This window comes from Panthera tigris, chromosome B1 (assembly GCF_018350195.1).
Source record: "Panthera tigris isolate Pti1 chromosome B1, P.tigris_Pti1_mat1.1, whole genome shotgun sequence".
NCBI classification, from domain to species: Eukaryota; Metazoa; Chordata; class Mammalia; order Carnivora; family Felidae; genus Panthera; species Panthera tigris.
This window is the reverse complement of record NC_056663.1, coordinates 37988580-38007692: the sequence shown is the minus strand read 5'-3', so window position 1 is coordinate 38007692 and position 19113 is coordinate 37988580. Positions and strand designations below refer to the sequence as shown.

At 41.0% G+C, this 19113-nt stretch overlaps 1 protein-coding gene and 1 long non-coding RNA gene across 2 annotated transcripts in view; one reads left to right on the top strand and one right to left on the bottom strand.

Moving 5' to 3' along the window:
* The window catches only part of LOC122237886 (ankyrin repeat domain-containing protein 26), a 299470-nt gene that overhangs the window by 238142 nt on the left and 42215 nt on the right, over positions 1-19113 (bottom strand). The window contains exons 9-12 of the mRNA XM_042983310.1: positions 18852-18942; positions 14960-14996; positions 10311-10383; positions 1957-2047 (exon numbers count right to left, since the gene is read on the bottom strand). Coding sequence (XP_042839244.1) covers positions 1957-2047; positions 10311-10383; positions 14960-14996; positions 18852-18942 — 292 coding nt within the window. The remainder of the gene's footprint in view (positions 1-1956; positions 2048-10310; positions 10384-14959; positions 14997-18851; positions 18943-19113) is intronic.
* Positions 4079-6996, top strand: LOC122237889. The gene is made up of 3 exons (XR_006216617.1): positions 4079-4564; positions 5292-5417; positions 5893-6996. It is a non-coding gene; the product is annotated as an uncharacterized LOC122237889 (long non-coding RNA).

Sequence of the window (19113 nt, the reverse complement as noted above, 5' to 3'; positions counted from 1 at the left end):
ATGACCTCATATTGCCCTAGTAATTTTTATACAAATACCTACTTCATATGGATGATGAAACTGAAACCAGTACCATGGTAACCATCATGTTACTTGCTAGTAAAACAAAATTTGAAGACACCACCAAAAATGACGTCAGGGCTATAATTCCTATGCAGAACAGATTTCATCCAGCAGGCCAAAGATGGCTACCCTCAGAACATCCTACTTGAATGACTGGCCCTTGGTTGTTCCCTGGGATCTTGGATTTAAGGAGGGTTCCCACCATTCCCTAGCTGGTTAAGAGTGGTTCACTGTGCCTAAGTGCTGGTACAAGCAATGTCCTTAAGGCTGTACACTTGATTTCCTTGGTGGAAACCTGGAATTTTGGGACATGCTAAGGAGAAGATGCCTATGTGATTAGCATTTGATGAAAACCTCGGGCACTGAGTATCCATAAGCCTCGTACTGGCAGACAACATTTCACTTGTGCTGTCCTAATTTCATGCTGGAGGAATTTAGCACATCCTGCTAACTCCATAGAGAAAGGATTGCTGGAAGCCTGCGCTTGGTTTCCTCTGGTCTTCACCCCATGCACCATTGCTCGGTGCTCATTGGCCTTTCTAGCCTGTCCCCATACCAAGCCACACGCATGACTACAACTATATGCTGAGTCCTGTGAGCTCTTCTAGTGAATAATCAAATCTGGGTGTCATTGGGATGCCTCTAACACAACTGCATTATATGGAATTTTATTGTTTCGGTTGATGTCTTTCACGTGGTTACAGTCAGAAGGTTATGTCACAGAATACCTTTCCTGGAATCTCTTTTCTTGGTGTTTGCCTTGAAAATTCCTACATCCCTACATATCCATTTGAAGAAAGGTTTAAAAGGAATAGATGAAATCATGATGTCAGAAAGTGTGAAACAAGCAACAATCTTATTTTACTCTGAAAAAAAAAAAAAACAGAGAGAGAGAGAGCAAATCCTGGTGATTGCCCCTATGTTCTACCATATAAAAGTTCTCTGAAATATGAAAAGTCAGTTAATTTTCTCCAACTACCTAGGACTTAGTTCATTTTTCTGGCAGATAGGAATCAAAGAAGTAACAGGGATCATTCTACAACAATCAGAACTGTCAGACAGAATATGAAAACATACTACTGATTATAGTGTTCTTTTGTTTCTTTTCCTTATGTTCCTAGAACATTAAAAATATAGTTCACCTATTAAAGGCAGTTATCGCCAAAATAATCAAAACTCACAAATACGGCATCCAAAATGTCAGATGAGTTATCTTGATGTCTCCCTATCTGACCCTCTTTCCAATTCTCTTATTTTGCCCTAAATGATACTACCGTATGAAGTACCCCCATTTTATATGGCATTAACGTATATACATTTATCACTGACTACAAATGCTTATGTTCGTTCACCCATGGTAGTTAGGACATAACTCTGCATCATCAGCTAGGTCAGTCCTTAATGTCTTGCCAACAGTGAGGATCACAGTAAGAGTGGGGACATTCGGGGATACTACTCTGACAAATTCTGGTACGAGAAGCTCACCTGATAGTGTTGCTGCATTTCAAATAGTCTGCTCTTCCCTTTAAAGGACTAGTGTATTTTACCACCTTCCAGTAGAAACACAATACACACCGGCTTACTTTCCTTCATTTACTCCCTGTAGTCTCCGCCATTCACATCATTCCCTGTTTGGCTCGTCTCTTCTTTCCTGAGGTTCCTTAGGCCTTCCAGTGTGTTGAAAGGGAACTAGCCATTTAGGTCCTTTGGTGGCACTCTCAATTTAATCTGTTGCTGACACCACATACGATATGCAACTTATCTCCTTTTCACATCTCTTTCTCTTTCCTATGCACTTAACAGGCCGTTTTCTTTAGATATTAGAATATATCAGTATTCCTGTTTGAAATCAACATTCTGTCAAATGACCTTTGAATAAAATACAGTTCTTACCTTCTACTTGTCCATTTAATACACGTTGCCCTTTCTGATCCACAGCTCCAGAGACATGAGGAACATCTTTGTTGGGCTTCTCAGACACACACTGTTAAAAGGAGCATCAGTAATGAGTTGCGTGAAGACTTCCTAATCCTTTTCCAAGAAAATATCTGAATTTATGATTTTAATAACTATCAGACTTACAAATAAGAAAACCGTATTGAACACCAAAACATTTAAATACAAAACCTCATATATGCTCTCTTGATTCAGCGTCCCTTTGAATCTTCATTTGGCTATTGACTCTCTAAACTGATCATGGAAGGCCAGAATAAATACTTTCAAAGGCAGAAGCCTGGCTTGTATGCAGATTTCAAAAAGGAACTAACAAAACCCCTTCCTTTGCATTCCTGACCAAAATAAAAGGACATTTGAAATAAGTTTTGAAACAAAATCTTTAAAAGTGTACTTGCTATAAATGAAAACTGCTTCTAATAAAATGGCAGACATTTGTTTCAGTGTCAATTCATACCTCACATGATCAGAAACTTTGGAGTATATCATGTTGTGTATCAACAAAACACTGTCGTAGCTGCTGCTTCGTTTAGGTAAACAGAGGCTTGACCTTTTTCTTGACGAAAGAAGGGTTGGATCGAATGGCAAAGTAGTAAGAAAAACTTTTCTTAAAATTATGATGAACTAGTAGCAGAAACAATGTAGATATAGGTATGGAACTCTTCAGAATGTGTAGTAAGCATTCAAACGGCAAGTATAAGTACATGTATGTCTTAGTCACCTAAAATGTGCCAAGCACTCATTTCACTATGCACATTTTCTTTTTTACACACAACAACAATAATAATGATTATGATGATGGAGTGAGCCTTCCTACAGCTTGGTCACTCTAAGACGTTGGAGTAAAATGATGATCCGTGGTCCTCTCTGTCCAGAATGTCCCTCGCCACGGTCTACACGACTGGTCCTTCTCATCTTTCACTTGGCACCTTTTGCCACTCTCAGATCTTTTCTGACTACCAAAATTCCCACTCCCACTCTCATCCTCATCCTCACTACAAACGCCCCCAATATTCTCTCAACTAACATTGTCCATTCCCTACCGATGAAGCCTTTATAGTGACTTATAACAGATTGCTGTTGACTTACTTTTCTGCTCCGACCACAACAACCTAAACCCTCCACTTGTACACTCAGTAGCTAACTGCTTGGTACGTACTCAGTATACAAGGACCAATTAATTAAGGTCAAAACATTTACACTAATCTCACTGAGAAGATCTCAAAAGTACCAAATCACTATACCGTTGGCCCTTGAACAAAGCAAGGGTTACGGGCTCTGATGGCCATGCACTCGAAAATCCACAAATATCTTTTGAAACCTCAAAACCAAATCAAAAAAACAAAAATTCCTACCGAATTTCCTACTTTAAAAGCAGTCACACTTAAAAAGCAAAAAGTATATATGTATTGAAAACCAGAACATTAAAGCAGAATCGCTTGTATATGCTCTCTAGGTCTAATCTACCTTTTCGGCCTAGTTTGGCCATTGACTCTGTAAACTGAGCATGGGAGGTCAGAGTTAGGATAACGGAATGCTGAGCTCACCAACAATATACACAGTCGGTTAATGCATGTTTTCCCTGTTATATGTATTACATACTGTATTTTTACACTATAAACTGAAGGAAAGGTTACTAAGAAACTCGTAAGGAAGGGGTGCTGGGTGGCACTGTCGGTTCAGGGTCAGGCTCTTGACTTTGGCTCAGGTCATGATCTATACTTCCTGAGTTGAACGCTGACAGTGTGGAGCCTGATGAAAATTCTCTCTCTGCCCCCACTTCCCTACTCACGTGCTCTGTCCTCTCTCTCTCTCCCAAAATGAATAATTAAAAAAAAACCAAGATGCAAAAGAAAATCATAAGGAAGAGAAAATATGTTTACAGGATGGTACTGTATTCATTGAAAAAAATCTGTATGTATGTGGACTCCCACAGTCCAAACGCATCTTGTTCAAGGGTCAAATGTATACCTTTATGATGTCATCGCTAAGAGCTTACGGGAACTTATTATAGACCCAAATGAGAACATCAAAAACCCATTCTAACTTTGCCATTCTTTTCTGGACACAAGGGCCATTTTATTGGCCTTTGAACATCTTCCCATGGAAAACAAGTATTCTTTGGGGGGCCTGGGTGACTTAGTCGATTAGGCACCCAACTTTGCAATTGCGAAAAGCAAAGCAAAAGGTGGAGGGGGGAGTTAAGATGGCAGGGGAGGGGATCAGAATTTCCCTTGTCCCTCAAACACAGCAGTATTGAGGTCACAACACTTGGAATACCAGGGATACAGGCTGCAGAGGGACAGAAAAATCTCCGCAGGTGCAGAGTGACAGCTTGGCGGGACAGAAGGGTGTGTATGAGAATTGGGAGAAATAAAATGGGCAGCACAGGCATGCAGTGGGGGAAGGCCTTTGGTGGAGAAACGAAAGGAAGGTAGAGAGAGAGAGGCTGTGGCAAGTGCATTTGGATATGAGAAAGCCTGTCCGGACCACAGACGAAGGAGAGGTCCAGAGAGCCAGTTTCTACTTTGGAAAACAGCCGTAGAGGGTAAAAAACAGAATTTTCAAGGTGGCCACACTTTCTCTCGACCAAAGCTACCACCTCCCATGCCTGGTGGGGAGGGAGCCGCCCCTAGGCTTGGTAGCAATCTCAGGGCTACACTGGGAGAGAACACCTTGAGTATGGTGGAAAGGGGAGGTATTGCCCTGCCCAAGGGAAAAAGACCGTGCAGGCACGAGCCAGAGGCCCTCTGTCCACTGGGCAGAGTGGCGCAACTCCACTACCAGGTCCGAGCAAAGCGGGATCCTACAGGGTTTTGAATCCCAGCTCAGTACTCAGGTGGCACAGGGGACTGTGCAGCAAGGCAAGCCGGCTCCCCAGGCTATTCCGTGAGGATAGCCTAAACAGTGAGTTTTGAGACACCTCGTGTGGGCAGGATAGATGGGGTGTCGCCATGTCTCTCCCCATGACCAACATCGTGGGGCTTCAGGGAATGGACAGTGAGCCTCAGTGAAGGCAGGCCCATTACACCAAACCCTGACACTCTGTGCCTCGTAACTGCTTCTCTATAGGAGTGAGACTGACACTGATGGGACCAGATAGCCCCTGCTCTAGACCAGCACAGCCACCAGTCCCAGGCACCAAGAGACAACTCTCCTCCGGTTTTCTATCTTAGTTTGTTTGTTTGTTTGTTTGTTTGTTTGTTTGTTTTCGTTTGAGTTATTATTCTTTTGTCTTTCCTTTTCTTTTTTAATGTTTATTTCTTCATTTTGAGAGAGAGAGTGAGTGATCAAGCAGAAGAGATGCAGAGAGAGGGAGAGAGAGAGAATCTGAGCAGGATCCATGCTCTCACTGCAGAACCTGTTGGGGGTTTCGAACCCACCAACAGCGACAACATGACGTGAGCCAAATTCAAGAGTCAGACGCTTCACCTACTGAGCCACCCAGGCACCCATCTTTTCTTTCCTTTGCTTTCCCTTTCTTCTCTTTTCCCTTTTTTCTCTTTCTACTCTCCTCTTTCCCCTTCTCCCTTTGGAAACAGCCTAGTAGTCTCGAGTTGACGTGGGTCAAAGCTAATTATATATCTACATTTATCTCTATATCTTAATATATACCTATATATCTATACACAGATATATCTATAGATATATCTATAGATATTTTTTTCCTTTGATCCTCTGTTCTGGTTCTTTGTTTGTTTGATTGTGCATTTTCTCTATACTTTTCTCGATCTCCTTCTTCATTTTCCTCCCTCTCTTTCTGGATTAAGCCCTATAGCTCCTTTGAGTCACTTCCTGGTCTTTTTTTCAACTCCAGTCATTTCTCTTTTTGTTTGGGCTAAGGATTCTTCCCCATCTTCTTCCCCTTTTTTCCAGGATTACTTCAACAAACAAATCAAAGCACACCTGTTGGAAGGCCCAAACCGCCACTCCAAGTAGCGAGAACAGCAGCCAAAGACGCACCGAAAGAGTGCACACAACACACTCAAAAAAAATTTGTTCAACTGCCAGGCCCTGGACAGTGTAGGAGCTCTTTTTATTACAGTAGTACTCGCAGGTGTGGGACACAGAACAAGCTATTAACACACATAAAGGGCAGGAATCTAGCCAAAACGACGAAATCGCAGAATTCCCCTCAAAAAAATTCCGGGAAGAAAGGACAGCCAGAGAAGGGCTCAAAAGAGACAGAAACCATATATGTGAGCACATTTTTGGAATGACACTCATAAGACGCATAGTTGCGCTTGAAACCACGCATAGAAGACAGCAGACAATCTACTGCTTCAGAGATCAAGGACCTAAGGAATCGTCACGATGAACGCTGAACATGAAATGGTGTAAAGGAGATACAAAGTAAACTAGATGCAGTGACAGCATGGACGGGAGAAGCAGCAGACAGAATCGGTGAAACAGAAGATACAATTGTGGACAAAGACGAAGCAGGGAAAGGAAAGGAAGGAAATGACTAGATCACGAGGCAGGTAGTAGAGACCTAGGTGATTCAGTGAGATGAAATATTAGCCAGATCCTAGGAGTCCCAGAAGAAGAAGAGTGAGAGAAAGGGGCAGAAGGTTTTTTTTGAACAACTTATAGCTGAGAGCTTCCCTCATCTGGGGAAGGAAACGGGCATCCAAGTCCTGGCGGCACAGAGAATTCCTTTCCAAATCAACAAACCCAGGTCAACACCACGACATGCCATAGCGAAACTAGAAAACTACAAAGATAAGGAGAGGATTCTGAAATCAGCTAGGGACAAACGGGTCTTAATCGACAAGGGAAGACACATAAGGGTAGCAGCAGACCTGTCCAAAGAAACTTGGCAGGGCAGAAGGGAGGGGTAGGAAACGGTCAATGTGCTGAATGGGAACATCTGCGGCGAAGAATCCCTTCCCAGGCAAGGCTGACATTTAGAACAGAAAGAGAGAGAAAGGCTTTCCCAGACAAACAAAACCTAATGGAGTTCATGACCACTAAACCAGCCCTGCGGGAGATCCTAACGGGCGACTCTGTGAGTGGAAAGCAGCAGAGACTACAAAGGACCAGAGGCCTCACCAAAAGCATGAAACCTTCAGATAACACAATGACACTAAATCCATATCTTTAACTAATCACTCTGAATGGGAATGGACTCAATGCCGCAATCAAAAGACACAGGGAATCAGAATGGGTAAAACACAAAACAAAACCAAACAACAAGATCCATCTATATGTTGTCAACAAGACACTGATTTTAGACCCCAGGACACCTCCAGGTTCAAAGAGAAGGTATGGGGAACCACCTATCATGCTACTAGAAGTCAAAAGAAAGCTGGAGTCGCCACACTTCCACCAGACAGACTAGATTTTAAACCAGAGACTGTAGTAACAGATTCAGAAGGGCATTGGATCATAATTAAGGGGTCTATCCATCAAGAGGAGCTAACAATTGCAAGTGTTTATGCCCCCAAAGTGAAACGCCCACACATATGAATCGATTACTCACAAACATGATTAAATGTATACATACAAATACCATGATTGTAGACGACTTTAAGACTCCACTCATGGCAAAAGGCGGATCGTCAAGGCAGAAAATCAGTAAGGAAACACAGACCCAATGTGTCATTGGACCAGATGTATTCAGATATACATAGATATATATTGGCCTCATATATATACATTTATATACATGGATATCAACACCGATATATTAAGATCTTTTCATCCAACAGCAGTAGAACGCACATTCTTCTTAAGTGCACATAGAACATTCTCCAATGTCTCCAAGTGACATCCTGGGTCACAAAACAGCCCTCCACAAATATAAAAGGACTGAGATCATACCTTGCATATTGTCAGATCACAACAACGAGCACTTGCTCATTCTTTCTCACTCTCCCTCCCTTTCCAAGAGAAATGCAAACATTTCAAAAACATTTATCTCAGCCCCTTCCAAGAAAGAGAAAAACAAGGATAATAAACCTTGTGGGGCAACGAGCCCTGGATGGAAACCACACACAGACAGTAGAATTCCATAACCAATATGTTGACAATGGAGTTGACAGACAGTGATGTACTAAAAGAACAGACACTAAAGAAATAGTTTCTGCAAGGACAAATTAGGGTAGGGGTAAACCATTAAAAACGAGCCCGGTGCGGGGAACACATATGTGGCACAGTCAGTTCAGCATCCACCTTCAGCTCATGAGTCATGATCTCACGGTTTGTGGTTATCAGCCCCACGTTGAGCTCTGTGTTGACAGCTCGGAGCCTGCAGCCTGCTTTGGATTCTGTGTGTCTCTCTGTCTCTGCCCCTACCCCGCTTGCACTCTGTGTCTCTCTCTGTCTCAAAAATAAATAAACTTTGAAAAAAAATTAAAAATACCGTAATAAGCATGGGTTGAGAAGAGGGAAAAAGGAAAAAAACAAAACAAAACAAAACAAATGACCAATCAATCAAGCATGAGCTTAAGACAAAAAAGAAAAGGAAAAATGTGAGCCAAAGAAGGTAAGTGGAAACAACATACATTTTTCAACAGGTACATAAGTAGGATTGGGAATATACTATGAAAAATAGTCCCTTTTAAACCTTTTAAAGATATATGTCTTTATATATGTGTGATATATATATATATATATATATATATATATATATATGTGTGTGTGTGTGTGTGTACGTATAGGTGTACATAAATATGTATACATATAAGTGTGTATTTATATATAAGTGTAAATATATGTGTATATATGTGTATATTATATATATCTCTACCTATATCTATCTATCTATATCTATCTATCTATCTATCTATCTATATCCATATCCATCTATGTATCTATGTATATAATATTTATGTAAAAGAGAGGCTTTGATTCACAGTATATCCCTAATAATACTGACTCTTATCACTCTACAGTTATCTGGTTATAAATACTGTAATAAAGAATTTAATTTTTTTCACTATAAATAAATTGTTCAATTCCTGGCATCTATCGCTTCCGAAAAGCTAGAAATTATTACTAGACTAACAAAAGAACAGAAAAAGAGAGGTTCCTAACACGTCAACATTCACTATGGAGAAAGAATTGGGAATGAGAATTCTAGGAAGAAATGGGAACCTTTAAAGGATGTAGGTAATGGGACACAGATGGGGTTAAACCAACAAAGGCTGAGGACTTTTTCCCTGCACTTCTAAGCTCACAATGGGAGGATACTAAAAATATACTGTAACCTTCTTTCTTATGTAACTCCTGATTGCCTCAATAGAATTCATTTGCGTGTATACATGTTAAACACTAAAACGGAATATAAACTGAAGCCTGACTTTTTAAATTCACATATTTAATTGTGATGTATCATGCGTATTTTGTTACTTTTCAAACTCCATTCTACGGAATTCCATTTCCCTACTCATTTGTTCACATTCAAAAACCATGACATTGCTTCTTCCAAGCAAGACTTTATTTTAGGAGCTCCAGGAGTCAAACCAGTGCGTTTCCTAACCTCCAGGAGCTTATCATGATTTAGGGACTTTGAAATGAATACTGAAATAAATATCAGATGTCTGAAACTTTAAATTTTAGAATCTGACACAAGGACTAGGAGGAGATAGTGTTCAAAGCTAGAATGGGCAAGATTTCTGAAATTAGAAATTTGACACCTTGGCTATGAAGAGCCTCTGCCCATAGAGCTACTCTTTTCAGCAAAATACGTATTCTCCGGGGAGATGCACAATTTTAACTTACTCTTCATGGAGTTATTTCAAAACTACAGGGGAACACCTTTGTAAGGTAAATGTTGAGAAATAATGTAAACACCTAGATTTCTACATTTTCTAATATGGTTTTATTCTAAATGTAGAACAAAGGATAGAGCCAAAGGAAAATCCTGTATCTCACCAAAATAAAACTTGCCCGGGGCGGGGGGCAACCTACAATAGATACTTGGACCCAATCACGTTTCATTTAGGCGTGAGTATTATCAGTCATGTTACGATCACAGTAAGAATCCTTATCCTTAAGCAAACGTCATATTGCCTCCATTGTGGGAAAGCTTTTCCCAATATAATTTGACGGTCATTATATATTTTCCAGCCCATTCTTTTATCAGCCTCCACCTGTAGGATTTACCAAAGTACAACAAAACAAAACAAAACATTCAACGCGTCATGTATCTGTAAAGTGGTTTGTTCTTGCCAACTTTCCATGACACACATAAAATGATGATACACAGGCTCCTCTTAAATTTTCAGAGTGAATAAGGGAGAAAACTCAATTCAGAGCAGGAAAGTGAGTTTCACAGGAGGGTACTTTACCTTGGTACCAAAATCTAAGTCTTGGCTAGATGAGGTAGACCATGAATCGTCAGGACCAGGTTTGTCGGAAAGCCTTTAGAGCAAAAAAATACAACAAACACATGTTCATTCATTTAAAAACAAAATTTAAAAAAGTTAAGGGAAAGGGCACCTATCTGTTTATTCCACGAAGTTTCTTGGTATAATGAAAAGTTGGCCTCTGGTTTTGTCATTAAGTTTTATTTTAATTCCAGTAATAGGAACATCCAGAGTTATAGTAGTTTAAGTTGTACAAAATAGTGATTCACCAACTCCATACTCACCCCGTGCTCATCATGACAAGGGCACTCCTTCATCCCCATCATCTCTTTCACCCCTCCCACCACTCACCTCCTCTCCACAACCATCCGTTTCTTCTCTGCAGGTAAGAGCCTATTTCTTGGTTTGTCTCCCCTTTTGTTTCCTCCCTTTGCTCGTTTGTTGCTTCTTAAGGGCTACATGAGTAAAATCATATGGTATTTGTCTTTCCCTGACTTTGCTTACCATACTGCCCTCAGGCTCCATCCAGGTGATTGCAAATGGCAAGATTGCATTGTTTTATGGTTGAGTAATATTACAGTGTGTGTGTGTGTGTGTGCATGTGCGTGTGCGTGTGCGTGTGTGTGTGTATGGACATACATATACACACACACATACATTCATATAGGGCTTCTTCTTCGTTCACTCAGCTGTCAATGGACGCTTGCGCTGGCTGTTGGAAATAATGCCGCAATAAACACAGGAGTGCGTGTGTCCCGTGGAATTCTTGTTTTTGTATTCTCTTGGGTAGTATCCAGTAGTGCAATTACTGGATCATAGGAGAGTTCTGTTTTTAATTGTTTGAGGAACCTGCATACTGTTTTCCACAGGGGCCGCACCCATTTGCATTTCCACCAACGGTGCAAGAGGTTTCCTTAGTCTCCACATCCTCGCAAACACTTGCTTCTTGTGTCTTGGAGTGTAGCCATTCTGACAGGTGTGACGTGGTATCTCGTTGTAGTTTGGGGGAGCATCTTTTCATGTGTCTGTTGACGATCTGTTGTTGTCGTTGGAAAAGTGTCTGGTTATGTGTACTGCTCATTTGTAAACTGGGCTTTTTTGGAGGGGGGTGATGTTGACATGAATCAAGTTTTTAGACATTGTGAACACTAACCCTTTACTGGATTTGCCACATATTTCCAAATTTGTTCCCCCATTCCAGAGGTTGCCTTTCAGTTTTGACTCTTTCCTTTACTGTGCAAAAGCTTTGTAGGTTGAAGTAGTCCTCAAACTTTATTCTTGTTTTATTTCCCTTGGCTCAAGAGACATAAATAGTAAAATGTTGCTACAGCCAAAGTTACAGAAATGACGGCCTGTGCTCTCTTCAAGGATTTTTTTTTTTTATGGTTTCAAGCCTCACACTTAGGTCTTTAATTCATTTTGAGTTTATTTGTGTGTATGGTACAGAAATTGGTCCAGGTTCATTCTTTGGCATGTGGCTTGTCCAGTTGTCCCAACACCATTTGGTGAAGAGACTGCCTTTTCCCCACTGGATAGTCTTTCCTGTTTGTGGAAGATGAACTGACCATACAGTGGTGGATTGATGTCTGGGTTTGCGGTTCTATTCCACTGAGCAATGAGGCTATTTTGTACGCCAGTACCCACAATACTGTTTGGATACCACACACACACAAACACATACAAACACACACGCAGACACACACACACACAATGAAATATTACGCAGCTCTAAACGAGAATGAGATCCTGCTATCTGCAACATCATGGATGTACCTAGATGGCATGAGGATAAGTGAAATAAGTCAGACAGAGAAAGACAAATCCTCTATGATTTCACTTCTGTGTAGAATGTAAAAAGGGGAATCAATGAACAAACAGAGCAAAAGCAGAAACACACCCATAAATGCAGAGATTTGACTCTTGCCAGAAGGGAGGGGAGGTGGGGGGATGGACAAAATGGGGGAAGGGGAGAGGGAAGTTCAGGGTTCCAGTTATAGAATGAATAAATCACAAGGCTCAAAGGTACAGCATAGGGAATCTAGCCTGTGGTATCGTAATAGCCTCATACATTAACAGATGGGAGCTACGCTTATGGCGATCACGGTGAAACATCCAGAGTTGTTGCATCACATATTACATTGTGTGTCACGTAGACCTCCGTTTAAGTAAACGTATCGAAGTTTAGGTTTCTATGTTATGAGTGGTAGTACTAACTAGAGATTGAAAGACTCAAAGTTCCCAAGGCCAACTTTGTTCCCACACTGGTCTTGCCTTGTTTAGGTCCATAATAACTAGCAAGACACTCCAAGCCTTCAGGGGCATTCAGCTACCCAAGGAGGGAGACTGTGATCAAAATGGTCCTGGTAGTTGTGCCTCTATTTCTCTATACGCTGCCTGAATATTTTCTTCCCTATGAGCTCCCACTCCTACATCACTCTTCGGCACGGTTCTGTGGCATTCCCCAACCTTTCAATCTGTAGCCTATGAAGCCATACACTCCTACAACAAGGATGGGCTCCAATGACCGAGGGTAGGGACCATGTCCTGCTCCTGGAGAACAAGCGAATTGGGAGTCTCACTCATCCACACAGTCACCTCAACATAGGCATGTTATCACCGATCCAGATGAAGCTCCCTTACTGATTTCACAAGTCAGACCTACCCCTGCCCAGCCCTGCAAGTACATGGGAAGGGCATCACAGATTTAGGAAAAGAGGTGGAGTGAGGAGACAGCTTGCCTTGGGCCATACATCTCTGATGTTCGGAATCTTCACCCCCACCTCCAATTCCTTGAGAGGATCTAAGCTATCCTCCCTCAGTTGGGGTGGAAGTAGGGGATATCATATTTCTATCTGCTGTAAACAGACTCTTCCCAGAAGCTCAAATGATTTTTAATCTCTCTCATCAGAAAATCTGAGGTATGCTCGCACCTTTAATGAAACCAACACACACAAAAGCAGAAAACTGATCACGACCCTCTTGAACTCTCTATTTGAATATGCCTTTCTAAACAACTCCCCTAATCCTGGGTCCTTCATTCCTGTCATTCACCTTTATCTCACTTGGCATAACCCCCCATATTCTGACATCTTTTCTCAAACTCGTATTCCTAACCAACTCAGTGTTGTTCTCCTTGAAACCTGGTCTCCTCTGCTAATTCGATTCTTACCCTCCTTCACTGTATTCATTAGACCCACTCCCCAGCCTTCTATTATTAAAACAGTTGCCTGCAAGATCAAGACAAAAAAGAAGGAAAGAAAGAAAGAAAGAAAGAAAGAAAGAAAGAAAGAAAGAAAACCAGAATTTAAATCGCATTTCTGTCACTTATCATATCCAAATAGGTCACTTCAATCTCTTTTGAGTTTCCAATTCTCCAGGGAAACAACCATTGGGCAAGGAGGTGAAACATAGGTTGACGGACCAGAGGGTGTTTTGAGGAATTAATCTCTGAGGTTCCCTAAATCTGGAGACTCTAAGTGCTTTTGATTTGGCCTCTGGAATAATGGAGAGTCCTTAAATGGCAGAAGTGGGGAAATTATTGGAAAAAAAAAGAAGAAATACCAAGGAAAAAAGAGAAGAAAGTCAAAAGGCAAAAACACAGTACAAAAAGTCATTGGAAAAAAAAAAAAACTCCAAAAAAACCCGAAAAGCTTCCTAGAACTAGACAAGGATACTAGCCCAAAGGGAAACCAGCCTGGGAACTTAGGCAACAGAGAATCATATAGCAATATCCTCGAAATAGAGAGTGAGTTTAGTTAATGTAACATGGTCTACAACTAGATATCCTTCCCTTACAGAAAACTCATTTGTCTCAAGAAGAGGGGATATCACTACATGTAAGGAGTTGCCTGACAACATCTTGCTTTTTATGGAAAAGCCTTGACACCATGGCCATAGCTGACATCCACCCTAAAATCTCGGATGGTAAAAACAAGGGACTAGTTACCACTGCACTAATGACTTTGGTTGGCACCAGTGGTCAAATATATGAGGCCAAATGCTTGGACTAACCTGGGTTCTTAAGCAAACCCTAAATTAGTGTTCCGACATCATTACCTTTGACATTCTGAGTTGATCTGCCCTAGGATCTGTATCTTCATCTCAGTGCTGCTGAGGAACCAGGGAATGGATGTGGAAGCTTCACGGGCTGATGGGCAAAGCCCCTCAGCTACCCGTTAACTATGGAATCATGGTCGAGTCATCAACCTCCCTGAACCACAGTTGCCAAAGTAATAAAATGTAGGCTACAACAGCACAGCTACTTGGCAAAGCTATACAATGACTATATAACTGAACAGATGTTACCCATAGGATATAGTGTCTGGTCCAGTGTAGAACACGCAACAACTGCTTTTGTTCTCTGCGTTCCCTTAGGAGACACATGTTTTCAGTTCATTCATTCCCTTCCCTTTCCTTTCATTATCCGTTTCATTTCATTTCATTCCTTTATACTTTAAGAGTGAGTGCCCACAGAAATCGGGAAAGATATCCCAAGGAGGCTGTGAGCGCAAAACCCGACATGGGGCTTGAACTCACAAACCTGAGTTGAAATCAAGAGTCACACCCTTAACCGACTGAGCCACCCGGGTGCCCCAGCAAATGTCATTTTTACAAATCCACAAAAATCCTACCTGGCTATAGAATCTTCCTCAGCATTCTTATCTGCTCCTAAAGAAGAAAGCAAAATACAGGTTAAATCAACAATCGAAAAATAGAGGAAAATTACAAGTGTACGGCTTATGATTTGTTAAAAAGTATTGCTTTGGGACCTCACCTGGAAACCACACTACACTGAATGGTAATTATACCATTCGTAGGCTTAAAGCACTAAGAAATCTTACTTTCTCCTCTATATTGACCAAGAGCAAGAATGGGTTTTATCAGAATTTGACACCTACAGGGGAACTGATGTTTACAATGGCCATCACTGACCGACACTGTGACACTGGAGGAAACTGGTATCGTTAGGAGAATGATTATCATGAGCTGACAATGTCAGACTGAAACTAGCATGATTTTTCTGGACTTCCACTATTAGAGGAGTTGAAAGAGAGTATCTTTATTTTGCTGTAACACGGCAGAACTTCCCCAGCTCTTCAGCAGACACTCTTCAGTTTTAGGAGGAAACACCCCCTCACAAAGTGTGCTCTATAGCTATTGTACTTTGCAGCATGGCCAAACCATAGCAAACAGACTCTCCCTCGTCTTATTTCCAATGGCAACGTAAGAAGGAAAGATTTGGCATTCCACTTTGATATAGTTCTAACCTCTTGAGGCTGTCTCCTTCCATTGCTAGAGAGTCTATCTAGACCCACCGCACATCACAGAGGAGGATGATCCCAATGTGAGTGCTCTGTAGTGGTTCATGAGGTCATTTTTCTCAACCCTCCCCATTAGGTGACACACATCTAGAGAAATCATACTTTTTGTCATGGAAGGCAGAGGTCATCAGATCCTCTACTGATGAGCAACTAAACAAAACAAAGGGCAAAGAATATCTTGAATGCCTACATTCAATTACCAGGATATTTTCACTTTCTAAACATTCAAAGACATCCACTCTATGATTCTAACTACATGACACCTGGAAAGAGCAAGGCTATGGAGCTAAGGGTTGGGGTGAATGTAGGGAGAAACGGGCACAGCACAGAGGACTTTTCAGGCAGTGGAACTCTTTCACACGGTACCACAAAGGTGGATTCACATCATTACACATGTTAAGACTCATAGAATGTATAACACCAAGGCTGAACACTAATGCAAATTAGAGACTTGGCCTCCAAATGAAGAGTTCGTGTCCAGAGAAAATGCGCCACTGTTGTCAGGGTGCCTGGGTGGCTCAGTTGGTTCAGCATCCAACTCTGGATCTGAGCTCAGGTCATGATCTCACAGTTCATGGGATCAAGTCCTGCATCAGGCTCTGGGCTGACAGCACAGGATTCTTTCCCCCCTCTCCCTCTGCCCCTTGGCTGCTCACACGCATGCATGCTCTCTCGCTCAAAACTCAACCAAGGAACTGAAAAAAAAAATTCCTACTCAAAATGGACCACTGTCGTGCAAGATGTTAACAACAGGAGAGGCTAGGCGTGTACGGGAGCATGGTATGGTATATGGAGACTCTCTGTACTTCCTATTATATTTTGCTGTGAACTTAAAACTGATGTAAAACATCAGGCTTACTAAATGTATGAAACAACAAAAACAACAAAATATGGTTTCCATTGAAGCTACTCTTAGCATATACTAACTCATGATACAGTCACCTTGAACATTAAAATAGAGATCAAAGTAACACAATAGGGGTACTGTCTCCCATTTGGAAGTATATGAAAATGCATAAACAAAACACAAAAATACCACAGTTACTTGTATACTTAGGCAACAAAACAATTGATGAATATGATCCAAAATCTTATACCTATAAACAGGGGTTCAGCACCATAGGAATCAAACCTGGGTTTTCCATATAATTACGAGACTTTCATTCTAATTTTAAATCAAAAATCATTATGTTGATCATACCTCAGAATCATAATGAAAGCTTAATCACATAAAAAAAAAGATTATAATGACCTCATATTGCCCTAGTAATTTTTATACAAATACCTACTTCATATGGATGATGAAACTGAAACCAGTACCATGGTAACCATCATGTTACTTGCTAGTAAAACAAAATTTGAAGACACCACCAAAAATGACGTCAGGGCTATAATTCCTATGCAGAACAGATTTCATCCAGCAGGCCAAAGATGGCTACCCTCAGAACATCCTACTTGAATGACTGGCCCTTGGTTGTTCCCTGGGATCTTGGATTTAAGGAGGGTTCCCACCATTCCCTAGCTGGTTAAGAGTGGTTCACTGTGCCTAAGTGCTGGTACAAGCAATGTCCTTAAGGCTGTACACTTGATTTCCTTGGTGGAAACCTGGAATTTTGGGACATGCTAAGGAGAAGATGCCTATGTGATTAGCATTTGATGAAAACCTCGGGCACTGAGTATCCATAAGCCTCGTACTGGCAGACAACATTTCACTTGTGCTGTCCTAATTTCATGCTGGAGGAATTTAGCACATCCTGCTAACTCCATAGAGAAAGGATTGCTGGAAGCCTGCGCTTGGTTTCCTCTGGTCTTCACCCCATGCACCATTGCTCGGTGCTCATTGGCCTTTCTAGCCTGTCCCCATACCAAGCCACACGCATGACTACAACTATATGCTGAGTCCTGTGAGCTCTTCTAGTGAATAATCAAATCTGGGTGTCATTGGGATGCCTCTAACACAACTGCATTATATGGAATTTTATTGTTTCGGTTGATGTCTTTCACGTGGTTACAGTCAGAAGGTTATGTCACAGAATACCTTTCCTGGAATCTCTTTTCTTGGTGTTTGCCTTGAAAATTCCTACATCCCTACATATCCATTTGAAGAAAGGTTTAAAAGGAATAGATGAAATCATGATGTCAGAAAGTGTGAAACAAGCAACAATCTTATTTTACTCTGAAAAAAAAAAAAAAACAGAGAGAGAGAGCAAATCCTGGTGATTGCCCCTATGTTCTACCATATAAAAGTTCTCTGAAATATGAAAAGTCAGTTAATTTTCTCCAACTACCTAGGACTTAGTTCATTTTTCTGGCAGATAGGAATCAAAGAAGTAACAGGGATCATTCTACAACAATCAGAACTGTCAGACAGAATATGAAAACATACTACTGATTATAGTGTTCTTTTGTTTCTTTTCCTTATGTTCCTAGAACATTAAAAATATAGTTCACCTATTAAAGGCAGTTATCGCCAAAATAATCAAAACTCACAAATACGGCATCCAAAATGTCAGATGAGTTATCTTGATGTCTCCCTATCTGACCCTCTTTCCAATTCTCTTATTTTGCCCTAAATGATACTACCGTATGAAGTACCCCCATTTTATATGGCATTAACGTATATACATTTATCACTGACTACAAATGCTTATGTTCGTTCACCCATGGTAGTTAGGACATAACTCTGCATCATCAGCTAGGTCAGTCCTTAATGTCTTGCCAACAGTGAGGATCACAGTAAGAGTGGGGACATTCGGGGATACTACTCTGACAAATTCTGGTACGAGAAGCTCACCTGATAGTGTTGCTGCATTTCAAATAGTCTGCTCTTCCCTTTAAAGGACTAGTGTATTTTACCACCTTCCAGTAGAAACACAATACACACCGGCTTACTTTCCTTCATTTACTCCCTGTAGTCTCCGCCATTCACATCATTCCCTGTTTGGCTCGTCTCTTCTTTCCTGAGGTTCCTTAGGCCTTCCAGTGTGTTGAAAGGGAACTAGCCATTTAGGTCCTTTGGTGGCACTCTCAATTTAATCTGTTGCTGACACCACATACGATATGCAACTTATCTCCTTTTCACATCTCTTTCTCTTTCCTATGCACTTAACAGGCCGTTTTCTTTAGATATTAGAATATATCAGTATTCCTGTTTGAAATCAACATTCTGTCAAATGACCTTTGAATAAAATACAGTTCTTACCTTCTACTTGTCCATTTAATACACGTTGCCCTTTCTGATCCACAGCTCCAGAGACATGAGGAACATCTTTGTTGGGCTTCTCAGACACACACTGTTAAAAGGAGCATCAGTAATGAGTTGCGTGAAGACTTCCTAATCCTTTTCCAAGAAAATATCTGAATTTATGATTTTAATAACTATCAGACTTACAAATAAGAAAACCGTATTGAACACCAAAACATTTAAATACAAAACCTCATATATGCTCTCTTGATTCAGCGTC